The sequence below is a fragment of the Pleurodeles waltl genome, chromosome 10, assembly GCF_031143425.1.
Source record: "Pleurodeles waltl isolate 20211129_DDA chromosome 10, aPleWal1.hap1.20221129, whole genome shotgun sequence".
Lineage (NCBI taxonomy): Eukaryota > Metazoa > Chordata > Amphibia > Caudata > Salamandridae > Pleurodeles > Pleurodeles waltl.
This window is the reverse complement of record NC_090449.1, coordinates 16,388,073-16,414,421: the sequence shown is the minus strand read 5'-3', so window position 1 is coordinate 16,414,421 and position 26,349 is coordinate 16,388,073. Positions and strand designations below refer to the sequence as shown.

Sequence of the window (26,349 nt, the reverse complement as noted above, 5' to 3'; positions counted from 1 at the left end):
GACTAAAAAATAAAAAAGCGAAATAATAAAAATTAAAAATGCATTTTGCTAAATAAAGTATTGGCCCGCCAGCCACTGAACCAACATCACTCACTAGGGAAGTCAGTCAGTGACTGAAGTGGGTTGATCCATTGCCCCATGCTGTGGCGCGCGGCAGCGACATGTAAACGAAGGCTGAACGAACCAATGAATGAAGGGGGCTGACCCAAAGCCCCTCCAGTATGTTTCTATGCATTTTTCTTTAGATTAATTGTTTATTACATGAGGCTGGGGATACGGTATAGCTGTTTCTGGGCCAGACCTAAACACGTGAACAGATTAACAAATCTGCGCCTCTGCCGCACAGAGCCCAGTGTCGGCGCTTTGGAAGTGTTTCTAGGAGCGGCTCTCGGGGGCTAGGGCAGGGCGTCCCTGGCCTGGGGCCCTGGCACACGGCGGGCATCAATGCCCCTTCTGTGTGCAGAAGGGCGCCGCATGGCCCCGGAAGAGACCTCGGCCTCCTTCACACAATGGCGGGGTCCCAGGCCACAGTGACTCACAGAGGACAGGGCTGGGAGTGTGGTGGGAGGGCCTGGGGCAGTTAATGTCTCTCTTGTTCCCGCTGACATTCCGGGCCCCTGAGTGTGCTGAGCTGGAGGGGTCCGCCGTACCAGGCCTCGCGCACACGGCACCCTTTGTCCAGGCCTGGCAGTGGCATTACTCATACCTGGCATTTGTGTATGTTATGGTGCAGTGCGGTATGGCCTGCTATGTTATTGTACGGCTTGTTGTGGTCTATCATGGGATGGGTTCCTATGTTATGTAGTTTGTTATGTGGTGCCAGGCTATGCTATGGCATGTTACCATCATTTGTACAGTGCATTTCTAACATCCTTAAGTTTCTATAGCGCATATGAAGTTCGGGCGTTCATTAAGGCGCTAGAATATTCGTTGACCAGAGCCAATGTGGTCTGTTGTGTTTTGTCTTTGCTGCATGAGAGATGCACTGGACAGGAAGTGTCTCACACTGTTGTGTAACATTGTGTGTTTAAGGACTGGCCCATGTATTTCTGTTCTCTCCGGTGCCCCCTTCTGCATTGTCCCACCTATGGAGTTAAGAAGCGTCATTAACTGATGGCTTCCATGACATGTCATGCATGTGTCGGTACAGTGTGCTGCTGTAATGTTTATCAAAGTTGTGTAGCAGCTTTCTGATATGTAGATGGGAGACAACGGGGCAGTGCTGGTGAGGTGGCAACTCTTAGCCAACAAGGTTTTAGAAGCATTATTGTGAGCATGTGTACTGCTGGTGTGATGTCAGCAGCACAGTGACATCAGAATCAGTAGCACGCGCTCGGTGACATCATAGCCAATAGGTGGCACACGCCTCACTGACATCAGAATCAGTAGCACGCGTCCGGTGACATCATAGCCAGTAAGAGGTACACGACTCCATGACATGACAACCTATTTATGGTGCAAACTGACCACTTTATTGGGGAAGTGGGTGATTAACAGAGAGGCCAGACCCTCTGAGAGGCCTGAGTCAGAGGCTGACATGTATGGAAAAGAGACCCTAAAAGGTTCTGAGGACTCGTTTTACATAAAAAACACACCCCCCAGGTCTCGTGAACGACTCGTGGTGCGTGCACAATCAGCTGCATGCCATCTATCTACCTAGGATTGCTTTGTAGCGCCTCGCAGACTCTGTGGCCTCTAGGCGCACGTAGAAGGTGTGGCTCGTAGCTCTTTAACACAAGCAGTTTGTAAATTGTTTTCCTAAACTTGGGATGAGAAACGGTGGAGTTTAAGGACAAAGAAGGTGTGTTCCAAGCCTTGGGGCAAGGTTGGTAGATGTGCGACCACCCTCGGTGGCTCTGGGTCTACGCGGGGCCTTTAACCGAAGAAGACTGGAGACACAAGAGGAGGGAGTGAGGACTGAGGCTGCACCTCTCCTGAGGGACAGTGGGAGCCGGAGACAAGAGAGTGCAGTGGGAGGTGCTTGAGATGTGTGGATAACGCCCTCACCAGCTCCTGGTTTCAGGTCCTTGGAGCTCTGAGTGTTTTGAGGTTTGTTGTAGCCAGGGAAGAAGTTCTGTTCCCTTTTGGTTGTTGGGAAGATGTTCTCTGAGGGATTTCCAGAAGTCTGTCGGTCGTGAGACCCTCTAGAGCAGTGGTCTTCAAACTTTTTAATGCCGCGCCCCCCCCCCAGTTGAAAAATAAAAATCATTGGCCCCCCCTCAGAATTTTTCACAATTATTTTAGAAAGATGGCAATGTTTAAATATGTCTAAACCTATTTAAACATTGCAGTTAAGTACTGTTACCTTTTTTAAACTGCAATAACGTGCTTCTGCTTAAAACAAAGGCATGCTATCTGTATAACATTTCTTTTGGCCAGAGTCTGGGGCCCCCCCTGGGATCACTTAAGGCCCCCTAAGGGGGGCCCGCCCCCCAGTTTGAAGACCTCTGCTCTAGAGCCTGGTCCTTCCAGCACAGGTGGTTCCTCTCGGGTGGATGGTGGTTTCCGCTTCTCTCGAAGGAGCTGGTCTTGTCCAACCACCAGGTGGGCTGCAGTGTGGCCGTGGTTGTCTTCGAGGCTGAAACTCGTATTAGGACAGACAGCCCAAACCACTGATTCCCGTTTTAAATCCCGACTTTGTGTCCCCCCGACCATGCACTCGTGACATATGATGCTGCCAGTGAGGGTGATATGTGACCTGTACACCTTGCAAGCCTCATTGTCCTATGCAACATTTCCTGTGCATTGATTACACACTTGTAGCATGTGTTGTCTCTGTAGAATGGGTGCTTCGGATGGAAAGTGCTATTTGCACCTTAAATTGAGATGAGTAGCGCTATAAAAAATGTAATAACAAAATGTAAGCTTTATTTTGGTAAATACTCCTACAGGCGGTGGTTTACACCTGCTTTTCTTAGAGTGCAAGCCCATCGCATGCACACAGTGGTGAACAGATTCAAAAACCTGCCCCAAACCGTAGTGTCTCTTAAGTACTTGGCGAGTAACAAAAAGTCGTGTGCCTTTGTTTCCCTCCATTGCCTTGGCTTCTAGGTGCTAAGCTCTGGGTAGCTCCCAGTGAGGATGATAGTGAGTAAAAGAGGGCAAAGCACACACTGTGCAAGCACCGCTGGAAATGTCCTGTGTCAGCAAATGACACCGCTACAAATTCTGCACATTTCCCTGGGGCCATCCCGGATCGGGCTCATGAATAGCTGCCGGGGGCGGGATCCGGGTGATCGCCCTTATTTCATGCACTGATCACTACTCAGTGTTTCTGATCAGTGGTCTCTTCAGCTCATGCACGAACTTGGAGAGTTTCGGAGTTACATGCATGTGCTTTAGAAAGTACAAAAACACGCACACTCGCCAAAGCACTCTTTCATGATAGGGTCCCAGGTCTTCTGTTCACAACATGCCCCCCCCCCCCCCCCCCACACACACACACACACTCTGAGCTTGATTCCAGGCATATGTTGTCTCGCAAGCCCTGAACAAGGCCACAGGCAGTGTCTTTGTTCAGTAGTGAAACATGGTATGACCCCCACCCCCTTTCAGAATTGACGAGGAGTCCCTCAAACTCCTGTATCTCACAGATATGCGTACGGTGAATGGGGGTCCCCGTGCACCGCAGGGGCCTGTGTTACGCCTTGGCTTGTGCACACAGGAGCCAATGTGCGTTTGAGGACTGTACCCTGGAGGGAGAGACACTCCAGAAAGCTGAAGCAGCAACTCTTCGCCTGTGTTGTGTGATGCTGGGGTCTGGTGTGCGGTGATAAGCAGCCCCACTGGGCCACAGCGTCTGTGGGAGGCGCCACACCTCGGAGCGCTGCTTTGAGGCGCTGCCACTGAGCTGTTTGATCCTCTGCAGCTGCTGGCTTCAGAAGGTTCATTTGAAGCGTAAAGCTGCTTGCCTAGCTCCGTGAGCATCCTCGGCACAGCTCCGAGGGAACAAGGGTGGGAACCCCTCACACACACCCATTGGAGCTGCCTTTCCTTAACAGCATGGATGTAGGAGGTCGGACTTTGAGGGAACTCCCGGCGGCCATGTTGGGAGAGGCACGTGGGCCTTGGTGCGAGTCTGCCTCACCCGAGGAGCCTGCTGTCCAGGCTAAGAGAGCTCAGTGTCCAGGGGAATCCCTCGACCAACCTCTCTCTGTGGGACCGCAGCCTCTTGCGCAATCTTTGGACTGATTCAAAGCCTCTCTGTGCTCCAGGGGTGGAGGACTGACTTCTAACTCCCCCATACCAGGCTTGTGACCAGAACCCCAGGGAAGTTCTGCAGACATCCCAGAGGAGCTGCAGTGAAGGGGCAGCTGACTGACTGCTCGAGGGGCCTTGGAGGACCCTTGACCGAGGAAGGCTAGGCCAGGGAGAGGGTTACTAGCAGAAGCTAAGGCAGGAGGAACTAAAGCTGCCCGCTGTGGCTCACAGGAAGGGCCAGCATTGCTGTGGCCCAGAGTGATGCACTGACCCGAGGATCCCTCAGCATCCTTACAAGCTGCAGGGCCTGTAATACGCAGTGCACATCGGAACCACAAACCTCCCTCGTGGGGTTTCTGCCAGAGAAGACCTAGCGCCTGTGACCCCAAGGTGCTGAGAAACCACCACATCACCTGGCTCACCTGCAGAGCTGCAGTGGTGCAAGATGGGTTGCACCAGACCGAGAATCACTCCCCAAAGTCATTGTGAGAGTTAATCTGCACCTCTCCATCACCGCTGCAGCCTGGTACGGGCCCCTTGCTATGCTTGGGGGTTGGAGTTGTGTTTACTGCAGCAACAATGACTGGCCTGAGGCAGTCAGTGTGTTCCCACTCGGGGGCCTGCTTGGGGATACACAACACCAGCAGTGGCGCTGCCTCACCTCCCGCCGGCACTTGTATTCCTGGTCTATACAACACCAGCAGCGGCGCTGCCTCACCTCCCGCCGGCACGCGTATGCCTGGTCCATACAACACCAGCAGTGGCGCTGCCTCACCTCCCGCCGGCACTCGTATGCCTGGTCTATACAACAACAGCAGTGGCGCTGCCTCACCTCCCGCCGGCACTCGTATGCCTGGTCCATACAACACCAGCAGCGGCTCTGCCTCACCTCTCACCGGCACTCGTATGCCTGGTCTATACAACACCAGCAGCGGCGCTGCCTCACCTCCCGCCGGCACTCGTATGCCTGGTCCATACAACACCAGCAGTGGCGCTGCCTCACCTCTCACCGGCACTCGTATCCCTGGTGTACACAACACCAGCAGTGGCACTGCCTGACCTCCCGTCGGCACTCGTATGCCTGGCCTATACAACACCAGCAGCAGTGTTGCCTCACCTGCTGCCGGCACTCGCATGCCTGGTCCATACAACACCAGCAGTGGCGCTGCCTCACCTGCTGCCGGCACTCGCATGCCTGGTCCATACAACACCAGCAGTGGCGCTGCCTCACCTCCCGCCGGCACGCGTATGTGTGAGAATGTAGCCTCTTTCTAGCCTTGTTACCCCCACTTTTGGCCTGTTTGTGAGTGTATGTCAGGGTGTTTTCACTGTCTCACTGGGATCCTGCTAGCCAGGGCCCAGTGCTCATAGTGAAAACCCTATGTTTTCAGTATGTTTGTTATGTGTCCCTGGGACCCTGCTAGCCAGGACCCCAGTGCTCATAAGTTTGTGGCCTATATGTATGTGTTCCCTGTGTGATGCCTAACTGTCTCACTGAGGCTCTGCTAACCAGAACCTCAGTGGTTATGCTCTCTCTCTGCTTTACAAATTGTCACTAACAGGCTAGTGACCAATTTCACCAATTCACATTGGCATACTGGAACACCCTTATAATTCCCTAGTATATGGTACTGAGGTACCCAGGGTATTGGGGTTCCAGGAGATCCCTATGGGCTGCAGCATTTCTTTTGCCACCCATAGGGAGCTCTGACAATTCTTACACAGGCCTGCCACTGCAGCCTGAGTGAAATAACGTCCACGTTATTTCACAGCCGTTTACCACTACACTTAAGTAACTTATAAGTCACCTATAAGTCTAAACTCTACCTGGTAAAGGTTGGGTGCTAAGTTACTTAGTGTGAGGGCACCCTGGCACTAGCCAAGGTGCCCCCACATCATTCAGGGCAAATTCCCCGGACTTTGTGAGTGCGGGGACACCATTACAGCGTGCACTATACATACGTCACTACCTATGTACAGCGTCACAATGGTAACTCCGAACATGGCCATCTAACATGTCTAAGATCATGGAATTGTCACCCCAATGCCATTCTGGCATTGGGGAGACAATTCCATGATCCGCCGAGTCTCTAGCACAGACCCGGGTACTGCCAAACTACCTTTCCCGGGGTTTCACAGCAGCTGCTGCTGCTGCCAACCCCTCAGACAGGTTTCTGCCCTCCTGGGGTCCAGCCAGGCTTGGCCCAGGAGGTCAGAACAAAGGACTTCCTCAGAGAGAGGGTGTTACACCCTCTCCCTTTGGAAAAAGGTGTCAGGGCTGGGGAGGAGTAGCCTCCCCCAGCCTCTGGAAATGCTTTGATGGGCACAGATGGTGCCCATCTCTGTATAAGCCAGTCTACACCAGTTCAGGGATCCCCCAGCCCTGCTCTGGCGCGAAACTGGACAAAGGGAAGGGGAGTGACAACTCCCCTGACCTGCACCTCCCAGGGGAGGTGCCCAGAGCTCCTCCAGTGTGCTCCAGACCTCTGCCATCTTGGAAACAGAGGTGCTGCTGGCACACTGGACTGCTCTGAGTGGCCAGTGCCAGCAGGTGACTTCAGAGACTCCTTCTGATAGGCTCTTACCTGTGTTGATAGCCTATCCTTCCTAGGTAGCCAAACCTCCTTTTCTGGCTATTTAGGGTCTCTGCTTTGGGGAATTCTTTAGATAATGAATGCAAGAGCTCATCAGAGTTCGTCTGCATCTCTCTCTTCACCTTCTGCCAAGGAATCGACCGCTGACTGCTCAGGACACCTGCAAAACCGCAACAAAGTAGCAAAGACGACTACTGCAACCCTGTATCGCTGATCCTGCCGCCTTCTCGACTGTTTTCCTGGTGGTGCATGCTGTGGGGGTAGTCTGCCTCCTCTCTGCACTAGAAGCTCTGAAGAAATCTCCTGTGGGTCGACGGAATCTTCCCCCTGCAACCGCAGGCAACAAAAGACTGCATCACCGGTCCTCTGGGTCCCCTCTCAGCACGACGAGCGTGGTCCCTGGAACTCAGCAACTCTGTCCAAGTGACTCCCACAGTCCAGTGACTCTTCAGTCCAAGTTTGGTGGAGGTAAGTCCTTGCCTCCCCACGCTAGACTGCATTGCTGGGTACCGCGTGATTTGCAGCTGCTCCGGCCACTGTGCACTCTTCCAGGATTTCCTTTGTGCACAGCCAAGCCTGGGTCCCTGACACTCTAACCTGCAGTGCACAACCTCCTGAGTTGTCCTTCGGCATCGTGGGATCTTCTTTTGTGACTTCAGGTGAGCTCCGGTTCACTCCTCTTCGTAGTGCCTGTTCCAGCACTTCTGCGGGTGCTGCCTGCTTCTGTGAGGGCTCCCTATCTTGCTGGGCACCCCCTCTGTCTCCTCACGCAATTGGCGACATCCTGGTCCCTCCTGGGCCACAGCAGCATCCAAAAATCTTAACTGCGACCCTTGCAGCTAGCAAGGCTTGTTTGCGGTCTTTCTGCGTGGGAACACCTCTGCAAGCTTCTTCACGACGTGGGACATCCACCCTACAAAGGGGAAGTTTCTAGCCCTCTTTGTTCTTGCAGAATCCACAGCTTCTACCATCCGGTGGCAGCTTCTTTGCACCCTCAGCTGGCATTTCCTGGGCATCTGCCCAATCTCGACTTTGTCGCGACTCTTGGACTTGGTCCCCTTGTTTCACAGGTACTCTCGTCCGGAAATCCACTTTGGTTGCATTGCTGGTGTTGTTCTTCCTTGCAGAATTCCCCTATCATGACTTCTGTGCTCTCTGGGGAATATAGGTGCACTTTACACCTACTTTTCAGGGTCTTGGGGTGGGCTATTTTTCTAACCCTCACTGTTTTCTTACAGTCCCAGCGACCCTCTACAAGCTCACATAGGTTTGGGGTCCATACGTTATTCGCATTCCACTTTTGGAGTATATGGTTTGTGTTGCCCCTATACCTATGTGCTCCTATTGCAATCTATTGTAACTATACACTGCTTGCATTACTTCCTTTTGCTATTACTGCATATTTTTGGTATTGTGTACATATATCTTGTGTATATTTGGCATCCTCATACTGAGGGTACTCACTGAGATACTTTTGGCATATTGTCATAAAAATAAAATACCTTTATTTTTAGTATATATGTGTATTGTGTTTTCTTATGATATTGTGCATATGACACCAGTGGTATAGTAGGAGCTTTGCATGTCTCCTAGTTCAGCCTAAGCTGCTCAGCTATAGCTACCTTCTATCAGCCTAAGCTGCTAGAAACACCTCTTCTACACTAATAAGGGATTACTGGACCTGGTACAGAGTGTAAGTACCTGTTAGTACCCACTACAAGCCAGGCCAGCCTCCTACAGTATGCCTGGTCCATATAACACCTCTAGCTGCGCTGCCTCACCTGCTGCCGGCACTCGTATGCCTGGTCCATACAACACCGGTAGCGGCGTTGCCTCACCTCCCACCGGTACTCGTATGCCTGGTCCATACAACATCAGCAGTGGTGCTGCTCACCTCCCGCCGGCACTCTTATCCCTGGTCTATACAACACCAGCAGTGGTGCTGCTCACCTCCCGCCCGCACTCGTATGCCTGGTCTATACAACATCAGCAGTGGCACTGGCTCTCCTTCTGCCGGCACTCGTATGCCTGGCCCATACAACATCAGCAGTGGCGCTGCTCACCTCCAGCTGGAACTCTTATGCCTGGTCTATACAACACCAGCAGTGGCGCTGCTCACCTCCCGCCCGCACTCGTATGCCTGGTCTATACAACATCAGCAGTGGCACTGGCTCGCCTTCTGCCGGCACTCGTATGCTTGGTCCTTACAACACCAGCAGTGGCGCTGCCTCACCTCCGGCCGGCACTCATATGCCTGGTCTATACAACACCAGCAGTGGTGCTGCCTCACCTCCGGCCGGCACTCGTATGCCTGGTCCATACAACATCAGCAGTGGCACTGCCTCACCTCCCGCCGGCACTCGTATGCCTGGTCTATACAACATCAGCAGTGGCACTGGCTCTCCTTCTGCCGGCACTCGTATGCTTGGTCCTTACAACACCAGCAGTGGCGCTGCCTCACCTTCGGCCGGCACTCATATGCCTGGTCTATACAACACCAGCAGTGGTGCTGCCTCATCTCCGGCCGGCACTCGTATGCCTGGTCTATACAACACCAACAGTGGTGCTGCCTCACCTCCGGCCGGCACTCATATGCCTGGTCTATACAACACCAGCAGTGGCACTGCCTCACCTCCCGCCTGCACTCTTATGCCTGGTCTATACAACACCAGCAGTGGCGCTGCCTCAGGTCCCGCCAGCACCTGTATGCCTGGTCTACACAACACCAGCAGTGGTGCTGCCTCACCTGCCGCCGACACTCGTTTGCCTGGTCCATTCAACATCAGCAGTGGCGCTGCCTCACCTGCCTCTGGCACTCGTTTGCCTGGTCCATACAACACCAGCAGTGGTGCTGCCTCACCTGCCTCCGGCACTCGTTTGCCTGGTCCATACAACACCAGCAGTGGTGCTGCCTCACCTCCCGCCGGCACTCGTATGCCTGGTCCATACAACACCTCTAGCTGCGATGCATCACCTCCCGTCGGCACTGGTATGCCTGGTCTACACAACATCAGCAGTGGCACTGGCTCTCCTTCTGCCGGCACTCGTATGCCTGGTCCATACAACATCAGCAGTGGCGCTGCTCACCTCCAGCTGGAACTCTTATGCCTGGTCTATACAACACCAGCAGTGGCGCTGCTCACCTCCCGCCCGCACTCGTATGCCTGGTCTATACAACATCAGCAGTGGCACTGGCTCGCCTTCTGCCGGCACTCGTATGCTTGGTCCTTACAACACCAGCAGTGGCGCTGCCTCACCTCCGGCCGGCACTCATATGCCTGGTCTATACAACACCAGCAGTGGTGCTGCCTCACCTCCGGCCGGCACTCGTATGCCTGGTCCATACAACATCAGCAGTGGCACTGCCTCACCTCCCGCTGGCACTCGTATGCCTGGTCTATACAACATCAGCAGTGGCACTGGCTCTCCTTCTGCCGGCACTCGTATGCTTGGTCCTTACAACACCAGCAGTGGCGCTGCCTCACCTTCGGCCGGCACTCATATGCCTGGTCTATACAACACCAGCAGTGGTGCTGCCTCACCTCCGGCCGGCACTCGTATGCCTGGTCTATACAACACCAACAGTGGTGCTGCCTCACCTCCGGCCGGCACTCATATGCCTGGTCTATACAACACCAGCAGTGGCACTGCCTCACCTCCCACCGGCACTCTTATGCCTGGTCTATACAACACCAGCAGTGGCGCTGCCTCAGGTCCCGCCAGCACCTGTATGCCTGGTCTACACAACACCAGCAGTGGTGCTGCCTCACCTGCCGCCGACACTCGTTTGCCTGGTCCATTCAACATCAGCAGTGGCGCTGCCTCACCTGCCTCTGGCACTCGTTTGCCTGGTCCATACAACACCCGCAGTGGTGCTGCCTCACCTGCCTCCGGCACTCGTTTGCCTGGTCCATACAACACCAGCAGTGGTGCTGCCTCACCTCCCGCCTGCACTCGTATGCCTGGTCCATACAACACCTCTAGCTGCGATGCATCACCTCCCATCGGCACTAGTATGCCTGGTCTACACAACACCAGTAGTGGCGCTGCCTCACCTTCCACCGGCACTCGTATGCCTGGTCCATACAACATCTTTAGCTGCGCCGCATCACCTTCCTCCGGCACTGGTATGCCTGGTCTACACAACAACAGTAGTGGTGCTGCCTCACCTGCCGCCAGCACTCTTATGTCTGGTCCACACAGCACCAGCAGTGGTGCTGCCTCACCTCCCACCGGCACTTGTATGCCTGGTCCATACAACACCAGCAGTAGCGCTGCCTCACCTGCTGCCGGCACTCATATGCCTGGTCCATACAACACCAGCAGTGGTGCTGCCTCACCTCCCACTGGCACTCGTATGCCTGGCCAATACAACACCCCTAGCTGGGCTGCATCACCTCCCGTTGGCACTGGTATGCCTGGTCTACACAACACCAGTAGTGGCGCTGTCTCACCTCCCACCGGCACTCGTATGCCTGGTCCATACAACACCAGCAGTGGCGCTGTCTCACCTCCCGCCCGCACTCGTATGCCTGGTCTATACAACATCAGCAGTGGCACTGGCTCACCTGCTGCCGGCACTCATATGCCTGGTCCATACAACACCAGCAGTGGTGCTGCCTCACCTCCCACTGGCACTCGTGTCCCTGGCCAATACAACACCCCTAGCTGCGCTGCCTCACCTGCCGCCGGCACTCGTATGCCTGGTCCATGCAACACCAGCAGTGGAGCTGTCTCACCTCCCGCCGGCACTCGTATGCCTGGTCCATACAACACCAGCAGTGGCGCTGTCTCACCTCCCGCCCGCACTCGTATGCCTGGTCCATACAACACCAGCAGTGGCACTGGCTCTCCTTCTGCCGGCACTTGTATGCTTGGTCCATACAACACCTCTAGCTGCGATGCATCACCTCCCGTCGGCACTGGTATGCCTGGTCTTCACAACACCAGCAGTGGCGCTGCCTCACCTCCCGCCGGCACTCATATGCCTGGTCCATACAACACCAGCAGTGGCACTGCCTCACCTGCTGCCGGCACTCATATGCCTGGTCCATACAACACCAGCAGTGGCACTGCCACACCTGCTGCCGGCACTCATATGCTTGGTCCATACAACACCAGCAGTGGTGCTGCCTCACCTCCTGCCGGCATTCGTATGCCTGGTCCATACAACACCAGCAGTGGTGCTGCCTCAACTCCCGCTGGCACTCGTATGCCTGGTCTACACAACAACAGCAGTGGTGCTGCCTCACCTCCCACTGGCACTCGTATGCCTGGTCCATACAACACCTCTAGCTGCGATGCATCACCTCCCGTCGGCACTGGTATGCCTGGTCTACACAACACCAGCAGTGGCGCTGCCTCACAACCCGCCGGCACTCATATGCCTGGTCCATACAACACCAGCAGTGGCACTGCCTCACCTGCTGCCGGCACTCATATGCTTGGTCCGTACAACACCAGCATTGGTGCTGCCTCACCTCCCACTGGCACTCATATGCCTGGTCCATACAACACCTCTAGCTGCGATGCATCACCTCCCGTCAGCACTGGTGTGCCTGGTCTACACAACACCAGTAGTGGCGCTGCCTCACATGCCGCCCGCACTCGTATACTTGGTCCATACAACACCAGCAGTGACGCTGCCTCACCTCCCGCCGGCACTCGTATGCCTGGTCCATACAACACCAGCAGTGGCGCTGCCTCACCTCCCGCCGGGACTCGTATGCCTGGTCCATACAACACCAGCAGTGGCGCTGCTGACCTCCCGCCGGCCCTCCTATGCTTGGTCCTTACAACACCAGCAGTGGCGCTGCCTCACCTTCGGCCGGCACTCATATGCCTGGTCTATACAACACCAGCAGTGGTGCTGCCTCACCTCTGGCCGGCACTCGTATGCCTGGTCTATACAACACCAGCAGTGGTGCTGCCTCACCTCTGGCTGGCACTCATATGCCTGGTCTATACAACACCAGCAGTGGCACTGCCTCACCTCCCGCCGGCACTCTTATGCCTGGTCTATACAACACCAGCAGTGGCGCTGCCTCAGGTCCCGCCGGCACCTGTATGCCTGGTATACACAACACCAGCAGTGGTGCTGCCTCACCTCCCGGAGGCACTCGTATGGCTGGTCCATACAACACCGGCAGTGGCACTGCCTCACCTGCCGCCGACACTCGTTTGCCTGGTCCATTCAACATCAGCAGTGGCGCTGCCTCACCTGCCTCTGGCACTCGTTTGCCTGGTCCATACAACACCAGCAGTGGTGCTGACTCACCTGCCGCCAGCACTCTTATGTCTGGTCCACACAGCACCAGCAGTGGTGCTGCCTCACCTCCCACCGGCACTTGTATGCCTGGTCCATACAACACCAGCAGTGGTGCTGCCTCACCTCCCACTGGCACTCGTATGCCTGGCCAATACAACACCCCTAGCTGGGCTGCATCACCTCCCGTCGGCACTGGTATGCCTGGTCTACACAACACCAGTAGTGGCGCTGTCTCACCTCCCGCCGGCACTCGTATGCCTGGTCCATACAACACCAGCAGTGGCGCTGTCTCACCTCCCGCCCGCACTCGTATGCCTGGTCTATACAACATCAGCAGTGGCACTGGCTCACCTGCTGCCGGCACTCATATGCCTGGTCCATACAACACCAGCAGTGGTGCTGCCTCACCTCCCACTGGCACTCGTATGCCTGGCCAATACAACACCCCTAACTGCGCTGCCTCACCTGCCGCCGGCACTCGTATGCCTGGTCCATACAACACCAGCAGTGGCGCTGTCTCACCTCCCGCCCGCACTCGTATGCCTGGTCCAATCAACACCAGCAGTGGCACTGGCTCTCCTTCTGCCGGCACTTGTATGCTTGGTCCTTACAACACCAGCAGTGGCGCTGCCTCACCTCCGGCTGGCACTCATATGCCTGGTCCATACAACACCAGCAGTGGCACTGCCACACCTGCTGCCGGCACTCATATGCTTGGTCCATACAACACCATCAGTGGTGCTGCCTCACCTCCTGCCGGCATTCGTAAGCCTCGTCCATACAACACCAGCAGTGGTGCTGCCTCAACTCCCGCTGGCACTCGTATGCCTGGTCTACACAACAACAGCAGTGGTGCTGCCGCAACTCCCGCCAGCACTCGTATGCCTGGTCCATACAACACCAGTAGTGCCACTGCCTCACCTGCCGCCGGAACTCGTTTGCCTGGTCCATACAACACCAGCAGTGGCACTGCCACACCTGCTGCCGGCACTTATATGCTTGGTCCATACAACACCAGCAGTGGTGCTGCCTCACCTCCTGCCGGCATTCGTATGCCTGGTCCATACAACACCAGCAGTGGTGCTGCCTCAACTCCCGCTGGCACTCGTATGCCTGGTCTACACAACAACAGCAGTGGTGCTACCTCACCTCCCACTGGCACTCGTATGCCTGGTCCATACAACACCTCTAGATGCGATGCATCACCTCCCGTCGGCACTGGTATGCCTGGTCTACACAACACCAGCAGTGGCGCTGCCTCACCTCCCGCCGGCACTCATATGCCTGGTCCATACAACACCAGCAGTGGCACTGCCTCACCTGCTGCCGGCACTCATATGCTTGGTCCGTACAACACCAGCAGTGGTGCTGCCTCACCTCCCACTGGCACTCGTATGCCTGGTCCATACAACACCTCTAGCTGCGATGCATCACCTCCCGTCAGCATTGGTGTGCCTGGTCTACACAACACCAGTAGTGGCGCTGCCTCACCTGCCGCCCGCACTCGTATACTTGGTCCATACAACACCAGCAGTGACGCTGCCTCACCTCCCGCCGGCACTCGTATGCCTGGTCCATACAAAACCAGCAGTGGCGCTGCCTCACCTCCCGCCGGGACTCGTATGCCTGGTCCATACAACACCAGCAGTGGCGCTGCTCACCTCCCGCCGGCCCTCCTATGCCTGGTCCATACAATACCAGCAGTGACGCTGCCTCACCTCCCGCCGGAACTCATATGCCTGGTCCATACAACATCAGCAGTGGCGCTGCCTCACCTCCCGCCGGCACTCGTATGCCTGGGCTATACAACACCGGCAGTGGCGCTGCCTCACCTCCTGCCGGAACTCGTATGCCTGGTCCATACAACATCACCAGTGGCGCTGCCTCACCTCCTGCTGGCACTCATATGCCTGGTCCATACAACACCAGCAGTGGTGCTGCCTCACCTGCCTCTGGCACTCGTTTGCCTGGTCCATACAACACCAGCAGTGGTGCTGCCTCACCTCCGCCGGCACTCGTGTGCCTGGTCCATACAACACCAGCAGTGGCGCTGCCTCACCTTCCACCGGCACTCGTATGCCTGGTCCATACAACACCTCTAGCTGCGCTGCATCACCTCCCTCCGGCACTGGTATGCCTGGTCTACACAACAACAATGGTGGCGCTGCCTCACCTGCCGCCAGCACTCTTATGTCTGGTCCACACAGCACCAGCAGTGGTGCTGCCTCACCTCCCACCGGCACTTGTATACCAGGTCCATACAACACCAGCAGTGGCGCTGCCTCACCTGCTGCCGGCACTCATATGCCTGGTCCATACAACACCAGCAGTGGTGCTGCCTCACCTCCCACCGGCACTCGTATGCCTGGCCAATACAACACCTCTAGCTGCGCTGCATCCCCTCCAGTCGGCACTGGTGTGCCTGGTCTACACAACACCAGTAGTGGCGCTGCCTCACCTGCCGCCGGCACTCGTATGACTGGTCCATACAACACCAGCTGTGGCGCTGTCTCACCTCCCGCCGGCACTCGTATGCCTGGTCCATTCAACACCAGCAGTGGGGCTGTCTCACCTCCCGCCGGCACTCATATGCCTGGTCCATACAACACCAGCAGTGGCGCTGCTCACCTCCCACCGGCCCTCCTATGCCTGGTCCATACAACACCAGCAGTGGCACTGGCTCTCCTTCTGCCGGCACTTGTATGCTTGGTCCTTACAACACCAGCAGTGGCGCTGCCTCACCTCCGGCCGGCAGTCATATGCCTGGTCTATACAACAACAGCAGTGGCGCTGCCTCACCTTCTGCCGGCACCCGTATGCCTGGTCCATACAACACCAGCAGTGGTGCTGCCTCAACTCCCGCTGGCACTCGTATGCCTGGTCTACACAACAACAGCAGTGGTGCTGCCGCACCTCCCGCCAGCACTCGTATGCCTGGTCCATACAACACCAGCAGTGCCACTGCCTCACCTGCCGCCGGGACTCGTTTGCCTGGTCCATACAACATCAACAGTGACGCTTCCTCACACCCCGCCGGCACTCGTATGCCTGGTCCATGCAACACCTCTAGCTGCGCTGCATCACCTCGCTCCGGCACTGGTATGCCTGGTCTACACAACAACAGTAGTGGCACTGCCTCACCTGCCGCCAGCACTCTTATGTCTGGTCCACACAACACCAGCAGTGGTGCTGCCTCACCTCCCACTGGCACTCGTATGCCTGGTCCATACAACACCTCTAGCTGCGATGCATCACCTCCCGTCGGCACTGGTATGCCTGGTCTACACAACACCAGTAGTGGCGCTGCCTCACCTCCCACTGGCACTCGTATGCCTGGTCCATACAACACCTCTAGCTGCGATGCATCACCTCCCGTCGGCACTGGTATGCCTGGTCTACACAACACCAGCAGTGGCGCTGCCTCACCTCCCGCCGGCACTCATATGCCTGGTCCATACAACACCAGCAGTGGCACTGCCTCACCTGCTGCCGGCACTCATATGCTTGGTCCATAAACACCAGCAGTGGTGCTGACTCATCTCCCACTGGCACTCGTATGCTTGGTCCATACAACAACTCTAGCTGTGATGCATCACCTCCCGTCAGCACTGGTATGCCTGGTCTACACAACACCAGTAGTGGCGCTGCCTCACCTGCCGCCGGAACTCGTATGCTTGGTCCATACAACACCAGCAGTGACGCTGCCTCATCTCCCGCCGGCACTCGTATGCCTGGTCCATACAACACCAGCAGTGGCGCTGCCTCACCTCCCGCCGGGACTCGTATGCTTGGTCCGTACAACACCAGCAGTGACGCTGCCTCACCTCCCGCCGGCACTCGTATGCCTGGTCCATACAACACCAGCAGTGGCGCTGCCTCACCTCCCGCCGGGACTCGTATGCCTGGTCCATACAACACCAGCAGTGGCGCTGCTCACCTCCAGCCGGCCCTCCTATGCCTGGTCCATACAATACCAGCAGTGGCGCTGCCTCACCTCCCGCCGGAACTCATATGCCTGGTCCATAAAACATCAGCAGTGGCGCTGCCTCACCTCCCGCCGGCACTCATATACCTGGGCTATACAACACCGGCAGTGGCGCTGCCTCACCTCCTGCCGGAACTCGTATGCCTGGTCCATACAACATCAGCAGTGGCGCTGCCTCACCTCCTGCCGGCACTCATATGCCTGGTCCATACAACACCAGCAGTTGTGCTGCCTCACCTGCCACCGGCAGTCGTTTGCCTGATCCATACAACACCAGCAGTGGTGCTGCCTCACCTCCCGCCGGCACTCGTATGCCTGGTCCATACAACACCTCTAGCTGCGCTGCATCACCTCCCTCTGGCACTGGTATGCCTGGTCTACACAACAACAGTAGTGGCGCTGCCTCACCTGCCACCAGCACTCTTATGTCTGGTCCACACAGCACCAGCAGTGGCGCTGCCTCACCTTCCACTGGCACTCGTATGCCTGGTCCATACAACACCTCTAGCTGCGCTGCATCACCTCCCTCTGGCACTGGTATGCCTGGTCTACACAACAACAGTAGTGGCGCTGCCTCACCTGCCACCAGCACTCTTATGTCTGGTCCACACAGCACCAGCAGTGGTGCTGCCTCACTTCCCACCGGCACTTGTATGCCTGGTCCATACAACACCAGCAGTTGCGCTGCCTCACCTGCTGTCGGCACTCATATGCCTGGTCCATACAACACCAGCAGTGGTGCTGCCTCACCTCCCACCGGCACTTGTATGCCTGGCCAATACAACACCTCTAGCTGCGCTGAATCACCTCCTGTCGGCACTGGTATGCCTGGTCTACACAACACCAGTAGTGGTGCTGCCTCACCTGCCACCGGCACTCGAATGCCTGGTCCATAGAACACCAGCAGTGGCGTTGTCTCACCTCCCGCCGGCAATAGTATGCCTGGTCCATACAACACCAGCATTGGCGCAGTCTCACCTCCCGGTGGCACTCGTATGCCTGGTCCATACAACACCAGCAGTGGCGCTGCTCACCTCCCGCCGGCCCTCCTATGCCTCGTCCATACAACACCAGCAGTGTCACTGGCTCTCCTTCTGCCTGCACTCATATGCTTGGTCCTTACAACACCAGCAGTGGCGCTGCCTCACCTCCGGCCGGCACTCATATGCCTGGTCTATACAACAACAGCAGTGGCTCTGCCTCAGGTCCCGCCGGCACTCATATGCCTGGTCCAAAAAACACCAGCAGTGGTGCTGCCTCACCTCCTGCCGGCACTCGTATGCCTGGTCCATACAACACCAGCAGTGGTGCTGCCTCAACTCCAGCTGGCACTCGTATGCCTGGTCTACACAACAACAGCAGTGGTGCTGCCGCACCTCCCGCCTGCACTTGTATGCCTGGTCCATACAACACCAGCAGTGCCACTGCGTCACCTGCCGCCGGCACTCGTTTGCCTGGTCCATACAACATCAGCAGTGACGCTGCCTCACACCCTGCCGGCACTCGTATGGCTGGTCCATACAACACCAGCAGTGGTGCTGCCTCACCTGCCTCCGGCACTCGTTTGCCTGGTCCATACAACACCTCTAGCTGCGCTGCATCACCTTCCTCCGGCACTGGTATGCCTGGTCTACACAACAACAGTAGTGGCGCTGCTTCACCTGCCGCCAGCACTCTTATGTCTGGTCCACACTACACCAGCAGTGGTTCTGCCACACCTCCCACTGGCACTCGTATGCCTGGTCCATACAACACCTCTAGCTGCGATGCATCACCTCCCGTCAGCACTGGTATGCCTGGTCTACACAACACCACTAGTGGTGCTGCCTCACCTCCCACTGGCACTCGTATGCCTGGTCCATACAACACCTCTAGCTGTGATGCATCACCTCCTGTCGGCACTGGTATGCCTGTTCTACACAACAGCAGCAGTGGCGCTGGCTCACCTCCCGCCGGCACTCATATGCCTGGTCCATACAACACCAGCAGTGGCACTGCCACACTTGCTTCCGGCACTCATATGCTTGGTCCATACAACACCAGCAGTGGTGCTGCCTCACCTCCCTCTGGCACTCGTATGCCTGGTCCATACAACACCTCTATCTGCAATGCATCACCTCCCGTCAGCACTGTTATGCCTGGTCTACACAACAGCAGTAGTGGCGCTGCCTCACCTGCCGCCGGCACTCGTATGCTTGGTCCATACAACACCAGTAGTGACGCTGCCTCACCTCCTGCCGGCACTCGTATGCCTGGTCCATACAACACCAGCAGTGGCGCTGCCTCTCCTCCCGCCGGGACTCGTATGCCTGGTCCATACAACACCAGCAGTGGCGCTGCTCACCTCCCGCCGGCCCTCCTATGCCTGGTCCATACAATACCAGCAGTGGCGCTGCCTCACCTCCCGCCGGAACTCATATGCCTGGTCCATACAACATCAGCAGTGGCGCTGCCTCACCTCCCACCGGCACTCGTATACCTGGGCAATACAACACCAGCAGTGGCGCTGCTCACCTCCCGCCGGCCCTCCTATGCCTGGTCCATACAATACCAGCAGTGGCGCTGCCTCACCTCCTGCCCGAACTCGTATGCCTGGTCCATACATCATCAGCAGTGGCGCTGCCTCACCTCCTGCCGGCACTCATATGCCTGGTCCATACAACACCAGCAGCGCCGCTGCCTCACCTCCCACCGGCACTCGTATGCCTGGGCCATACAACACCTCCAGCTGCGCTGCATCACCTCCCGCCATCACTCAAATGCCTGTTCTACACAACACCAGCAGTGGCGCTGCCTCACCTCCCACTGGCACTCGTATCCCTGGTCCATACAACACCAGCAGTGGAGCTGCCTCACCTCCCGCCGCCACTCGTATTCCTGGTCCATACAACACCAGCAGTGGCACTGCCTCAACTGCCACCGGCACTCGTATTCCTGGTCTATAAAACACCAGCAGTGGCGCTGCCTCACCTGCCACCGGCACTCGTATTCCTTGTCTATACAACACAACAGCTGCGCTGCCTCACCTCCTGTCGGCAATCGTATGCCTGGTCCATACAATACCAGCAGTAGCGCTGCCTCACCTCCTGCCGGCACTCGTATGCCTGGTCCATACAACACCAGCAGTGGCGCTGCCTCAGCTCCTGCTGGCACTCGCATGCCTGGTCCATACAACACCAGCAGCAGTGCTGCCTCACCTCCCGCCGGCACGCGTATGCCTGGTCCATATAACACCTCTAGCTGCGCTGCCTCACCTGCTGCCGGCACTCATATGCCTGGTCTATACAACACCAGCAGCGGCGCTGCCTCACCCCACGCCGGCACTCGTATGTCTGGTCTACATAACACCAGAAGTGACGCTGCCTCACCTGCCCCCAGCACTCTTATGCCTGGTCTACACAGCACCAGTAGAGGCGCTGCCTGACCTCCCGCCGGCACTCGTATGCCTGGTCTACACAACACCAGCAGTGATGCTGCCTCACCTCCCGCCATCACTCGTATCCCTGGTGTACACAACACCAGTAGAGGCGCTGCCTCACCTTCCGGCGTCACTCGTATGCCTGGTCTATACAATACCAGCAGTGGCACTGCCTCTCCTACCCCCGGTACTCTTATTCCTGGCCTACACAATACCTCTAGCTGCGCTGCCTCACCTCCCGCCGGCACTCGTCTATCTGGTCTATACAACACCAGTAGTGGCGCTGCCTCACCTGCCCCCGGCACTCTTACGCCTGGTCTACACAACACCAGAAGTGGCGTTGCCTCACTTTCCACCAGTACTCGTGTGCATGGTCTATACAACACCTCTAGCTGCGCTGCCTCGCCTCTCACTGGTACTCGTATTCCTGGTCTACACAACACCAGCAGTGGCGCTTCATCTCCTGCCGCCTGCACTCTTATGCCTGTTCTATACAACACCAGAAGCGGCGCTGCCTCACATCCCGCCGGCACTCGTATTCCTGGTCTATACAACACCAGCAGTGGCGCTGCCTCACCTGCCACCAGCACTTGTATTCCTTGTCTATTCAACCCCAGCAGAGGCGCTGCCTCACCTCCTGTCGGCAATCGTATGCCTGGTCCATACAACACCAGCAGTAGCGCTGCCTCACCTCCTGCCGGCACTCGTATGCCTGGTCCATACAACACCAGCAGTGTTGCTGCCTCACCTCCCGCCGGCACGCGTATGCCTGGTCCATATAACACCTCTAGCTGCGCTGCCTGACCTCCCACCGGCACTCGTATACCTGGGCTATACAACATCAGCAGTGGCGCTGCCTCACCTCCCACCGGCACTCGTATGCCTGGTCCATACAACACCTCCAGCTGCGCTGCATCACCTCCCGCCATCACTCGAATGCCTGGTCTACACATCACCAGCAGTGGCGCTGCCTCACCTCCCACTGGCACTTGTATGCCTGGTCCATACAACACCAGCAGCGGCGCTGCCTCACCTCCCGCCGGCACTCGTATTCCTGGTCTATACAACACCAGCAGTGGCACTGCCTCACCTGCCACTGGCACTAGTATTCCTTGTCTATTCAACCCCAGCAGAGGCGCTGCCTCACCTCCTGTCGGCAATCGTATGCCTGGTCCATACAACATCAGCAGTCGCGCTGCCTCACCTCCTGCCGGCACTCATATGCCTGGTCCATACAACCCCAGTAGCGCCGCTACCTCACCTCCCACCGGCACTCGTATGCCTGGTCCATACAACACCTCCAGCTGCGCTGCATCACCTCCCGGCATCACTCGAATGCCTGGTCTACACATCACCAGCAGTGGCGCTGCCTCACCTCCCACTGGCACTTGTATGCCTGGTCCATACAACACCAGCAGCGGCGCTGCCTCACCTCCCGCCGGCACTCGTATTCCTGGTCTATACAACACGAGCAGTGGCTCTGCCTCACCTGCCACCGGCACTCGTATTCCTGGTCTATACAACACCAGCAGTGGCGCTGCCTCACCTGCCACCGGCACTCGTATTCCTTGTCTATACAACACCAGCAGTGGCGCTGCCTCACCTCCTGTCGCCAATCGTATGTCTGGTCCATACAACACCTGTAGTAGCGCTGACTCACCTCCTGCCGGCACTCGTATGCCTGGTCCATACAACACCAGCAGTGGCGCTGCCTCAGCTCCTGCTGGCACTCGCATGCCTGGTCCATACAACACCAGCAGCAGTGCTGCCTCACCTCCCGCCGACACACGTATGCCTGGTCCACATAACACCTCTGGGTGCGCTGCCTCACCTGTTGCCGGCACTCGTATGCCTGGTCTATACAACACCAGCAGCGGCGCTGCCTCACCCCCTCCGACAGTCGTATGCCTGGTCTACATAACACCAGAAGTGACGCTGCCTCACCTGCCCCCAGCACTCTTATGCCTGGTCTACACAGCACCAGTAGAGGCTCTGCCTCACCTCCCGCCGGCACTCGTATGCCTGTTCTACACAACACCAGCAGTGACGCTGCCTCACCTCCCGCCGGCACTCGTATCCCTGGTGTACACATCACCAGTAGAGGCGCTGCCTCACCTCCCGGCGTCACTCGTATGCCTGGTCTATACAACACCAGCAGTGGCACAGCCTCTCCTGCCCCCGTTACTCTTATGCCTGGCCTACACAATACCTCTAGCTGTGCTGCCTCACCTCCCGCCGGCACTCGTATATCTGGTCTATACAACACCAGTAGTGGCGCTGCCTCACCTGCCCCCAGCACTCTTATGCCTGGTCTACACAACACCAGAAGTGGCGTTGCCTCACTTTCCACCAGTACTCGTATGCATGGTCCACACAACACCTCTAGCTGGGCTGCCTCGCCTCTCACTGGTACTCGTATTCCTGGTCTACACAACACCAGCAGTGGCGCTTCCTCTCCTGCCGCCTGCACTCTTATGCCTGTTCTATACAACACCAGCAGCGACGCTGCCTCACCTGCCACCGGCACTCCTATTCCTTGTCTATACAACACCAGCAGCGGCGCTGCCTCACCTCCTGTCGGCAATCGTATGCCTGGTCCATACAACACCAGCAGCGGCGCTGCCTCACCTCCTGTCGGCAATCGTATGCCTGGTCCATACAACACCAGCAGTGGTGCTGCCTCACCTCCTGCCGGCACTCGCATGCCTGGTCCATGCAACACCAGCAGCAGTGCTGCCTCACCTCCCGCCGGCACGCGTATGCCTGGTCCATATAACACCTCTAGTTGCGCTGCCTCACCTGCTGCCGGCACTCGAATGCCTGCTCTACCCAACACCAGCAGTCGCACTGGTTCTCCTTCTGCAGGACTTGTAGGAGTGAAATTTTAAAATACGTCAGACTAATCAGAGTAATTTCAGTAATTATGCATTACTCTTGCAATGAGAAATTGATGAATTTTCACATCTACGCAATCTTGAGTAATTAAGAGTAATTTGGGGCAAAAATCTTACCACATGAGTACAGGAACCCCAAACAAAACGAGCACGAGCGGCTCCTGGCTACTGCTGTTCCTGTCCTGTATCATTTAGTGCTATTTTTTTACTGCAAAATGCATCCTCGAGCCCATTTTGGATGCAAGGGTGCATTTTGTACTAAGAAAATACACCTAAATGCCGAAAGTCACTTCTCACTTAATCACACATATTTATGAGTAATTTTGTAGTAATTACGCTACAGAGAATTACACCAGTTACACCCTCCCCTAATGTACACAACAGCTCTGGCAGTGCTGTCCCACCTCCTGCCGGCACTCGTAAGCCTGGTCTACACAACACCATCAGCTGCACTGCCTCACCACCTGCTGACACGCAAATGCCTGGTCCATACAAGACCTTTAGCTACGTTCATTCACCGCCGCCCGGCACTCGTATGCTTGGTCCATACAATACCTCTAGCTACGTTGACTCACCTCCCGCCGGCACTCGTATGCGTGTTCCATACAACACCTCTAACTGTGCTGCCTCAACTCCTGCCAGCACTCGTAATCCTGCTCCATACAATCAATCAATCAATCAGGGAGTTCTTGTAAAGCGCAATTTTGTCACCTCTGGGGGTCTCCAGGTGCTGGTTTGGTGCTGCGGGCTTCGCCTGGCTGGTGGAGGTGGTGGTTGACGAGCCAGGTCTTGAGCTGTTTTCTGAAGTCCTTCAGGGAGGGAGACGCAGAGGTTGATGGGGAGGTCATTCCAGGACTTGTCTGTGAGGTAGGAGAAGAAGCGTCCTTTGAGGCATTAGCAGCAGATGCCAGGGGCGTGGGCCAAGGCAAGAGAGGCAGAGCGGCTTTCTCTGGTAGGCTGGTGGAATATGAGGCGGTTGTTGATGTTGGTGGGTCAAGTGTTGTGGAGGGCCTTGCATGTGTGTGAGGAGTTTGAAGAGGCATCTGTGCTATATAGGGAGCCAGTGGAGGGCCCCTAGCAGGGGGGTGATGCTGGTCCTTCTAGGGAGGTTGAAGACGAGTCTTGCTGTGGCATTCTGGATAATCTGTACATGGTTTTGAAGCTGTTTGGTGGTTCCAATGTAGAGTGCGTTGCTGTAGTCGAGACGGCTGGAGATCAGGGCCTGGGTGTTTGTCTTCCTGGTGGAGATGGGTTCCAGCGGAAGATCTTACGGAGCACGTGAAGGATGTTAAAGCAGGCCAAGGACACCGCATTGATCTTTTCTTACATGGTTAGGTTGGTGTCTAGGATGATTCCAAGGTTCTGTGCTTGGCTAGTGGGTGCGGGTGGAGGACCAAGGGTGGCAGGCCACCTTGAGTCGTCCCAGTGGGAAGGCCTGTTCCCGAAGATAAGTAGCTTCGTCTTGTCTAAGTTTGCTTGAGACAGTTGGACCTCAACCAGGCAGCGATGTCTGTCATTGTGTTTTGGAAGTTGGTTCGTGAGGAGGTGGCGTCCTCTGAGAGGAAGAGGACGAGCTGGCATTTGAGATGATGTTGAGCCTGTGGATACGAGCTATGTCGGCTAGTGGGGTCATGTAGGAATTGAAGAGGGTAGGGCTGAGGGAGGAACCCTGAGGGACACCACAGATGACCTTGGGGGTGGAGACAAAAGGTGGGAGGAGAACCCTCTGTGTTCTGCCACTGAAGAAGGAGGAGATCCAGTTGAGCGCATTGTCTTGGATGCCGAGGATGTGGATTCCGGAGATTAGGGTGTGGAGGGAGACGATGTCGAAAGCTGCAGATAGGTCAAGGAGGATGAGGACCACTGTGTGGGAGATGAGGCCTCTATCTGCACTGCCTCACCCCCCACTGGCACTCATATGCCTGGTCCATACAACACCTCTAGCTGTGCTGCCTCACCTCCCGCCGGCACTCGTATGTCTGGTCCATACAACACCTCTAGCTGCGCTGCCTCACCTCCCGCCGGCACTCGTATGCCTGGTCTATACAAAACCGCTAGCTGCGCTGCCTCACCTCCCGCCGGCACTCGTATGCCTGGTCTATAAAACACCTCTAGGTGAGCTGCCTCACCTCCCGCCGGCACTCGTATGCCTGGCCCATACAACACCTCTTGCTCACTGCCTCACCTCCCGCCGGCACTCGTATGTCTGGTCCATACAACACCTCTAGCTGCGCTGCCTCACCTCCCGCCGGCACTCGTATGCCTGCTCTATACAACACGTCTAGCTGAGCTGCCTCATCTCCCGCCGGCACTCGTATGCCTGGTCTATACAACACCTCTAGCTGAGCTGCCTCACCTCCCACCGGCACTCGTATGCCTGGTCCATACAAAACCTCTAGCTGAGCTGCCTCACCTCCCACCGGCACTCGTATGCCTGGTCCATAGAACACCTATAGCAGCTCTGCCTCACCTCCCACCGGCACTCGTATGCCTGGTCCATACAACACCTCTAGCTGCGCTGCCTCACCTCCCACCGGCACTCGTATGCCTGGTCCATACAACACCTCTAGCTGCGCTGTCTCACTTCTCACCGGCACTCGTTTGCCTGGTCCATACAAAACCTCTAGCTGCGCTGCCTCATCTCCCGCCAGCACTTTAATGTTGAATATGCTTCTCACGTCATTACAGATAATTACAAGTAATTTTGCAGTAATTTTGAGTAATTATGCTAAAGAGAATTACATCACCCCAATCTACAGGACACCTGCAGCTGTGCTCTCCCACCTCCTGCTGGCACTCGCAAGCCTGGTGTAAACACTAGTAGCTGCGCCGTCCCACCTCCTGGCAATACTTGCATGCCTGGTGTACACACTAGTAGCTGCACTGCCCACCTCTCACTAGCACTCGCAAGCCTGGTGTACACACTAGTAGCTGCGCTGCCTACCTCCTGCCGGCACTCACAAGCCTGGCGTACACACTAATAGCTGCGC

The 26,349-nt window shown here is 56.6% G+C and overlaps 2 protein-coding genes across 3 annotated transcripts in view; both read left to right on the top strand.

The window, feature by feature from the left end:
- L1CAM (L1 cell adhesion molecule) overlaps positions 1-26,349 on the top strand; it is a 531,714-nt gene that overhangs the window by 141,482 nt on the left and 363,883 nt on the right. The gene's annotated exons all lie outside the window — the stretch shown is intronic.
- Positions 8,931-15,164, top strand: LOC138262286 (mucin-1-like). Its single transcript, XM_069212187.1, has 3 exons — positions 8,931-9,783; positions 9,866-12,517; positions 12,844-15,164. Exons 1-3 carry the CDS (start codon positions 8,931-8,933, stop codon positions 15,162-15,164), a joined length of 5,826 nt encoding a protein of 1,941 aa, XP_069068288.1.

Coding starts and splice junctions, on each gene's coding strand:
- LOC138262286 (XM_069212187.1), top strand. CDS start 8,931: ATGCCTGGTCTATACAACATCAGCAGTGGCACTGGCTCGCCTTCTGCC. Junction 9,784..9,865: donor ATCACCTCCCGTCGGCACTG/GTATGCCTGGTC, acceptor ATACAACATCAG/CAGTGGCGCTGCTCACCTCC. Junction 12,518..12,843: donor CTCACCTCCCGCCGGGACTC/GTATGCCTGGTC, acceptor GCGCTGCCTCAG/GTCCCGCCGGCACCTGTATG.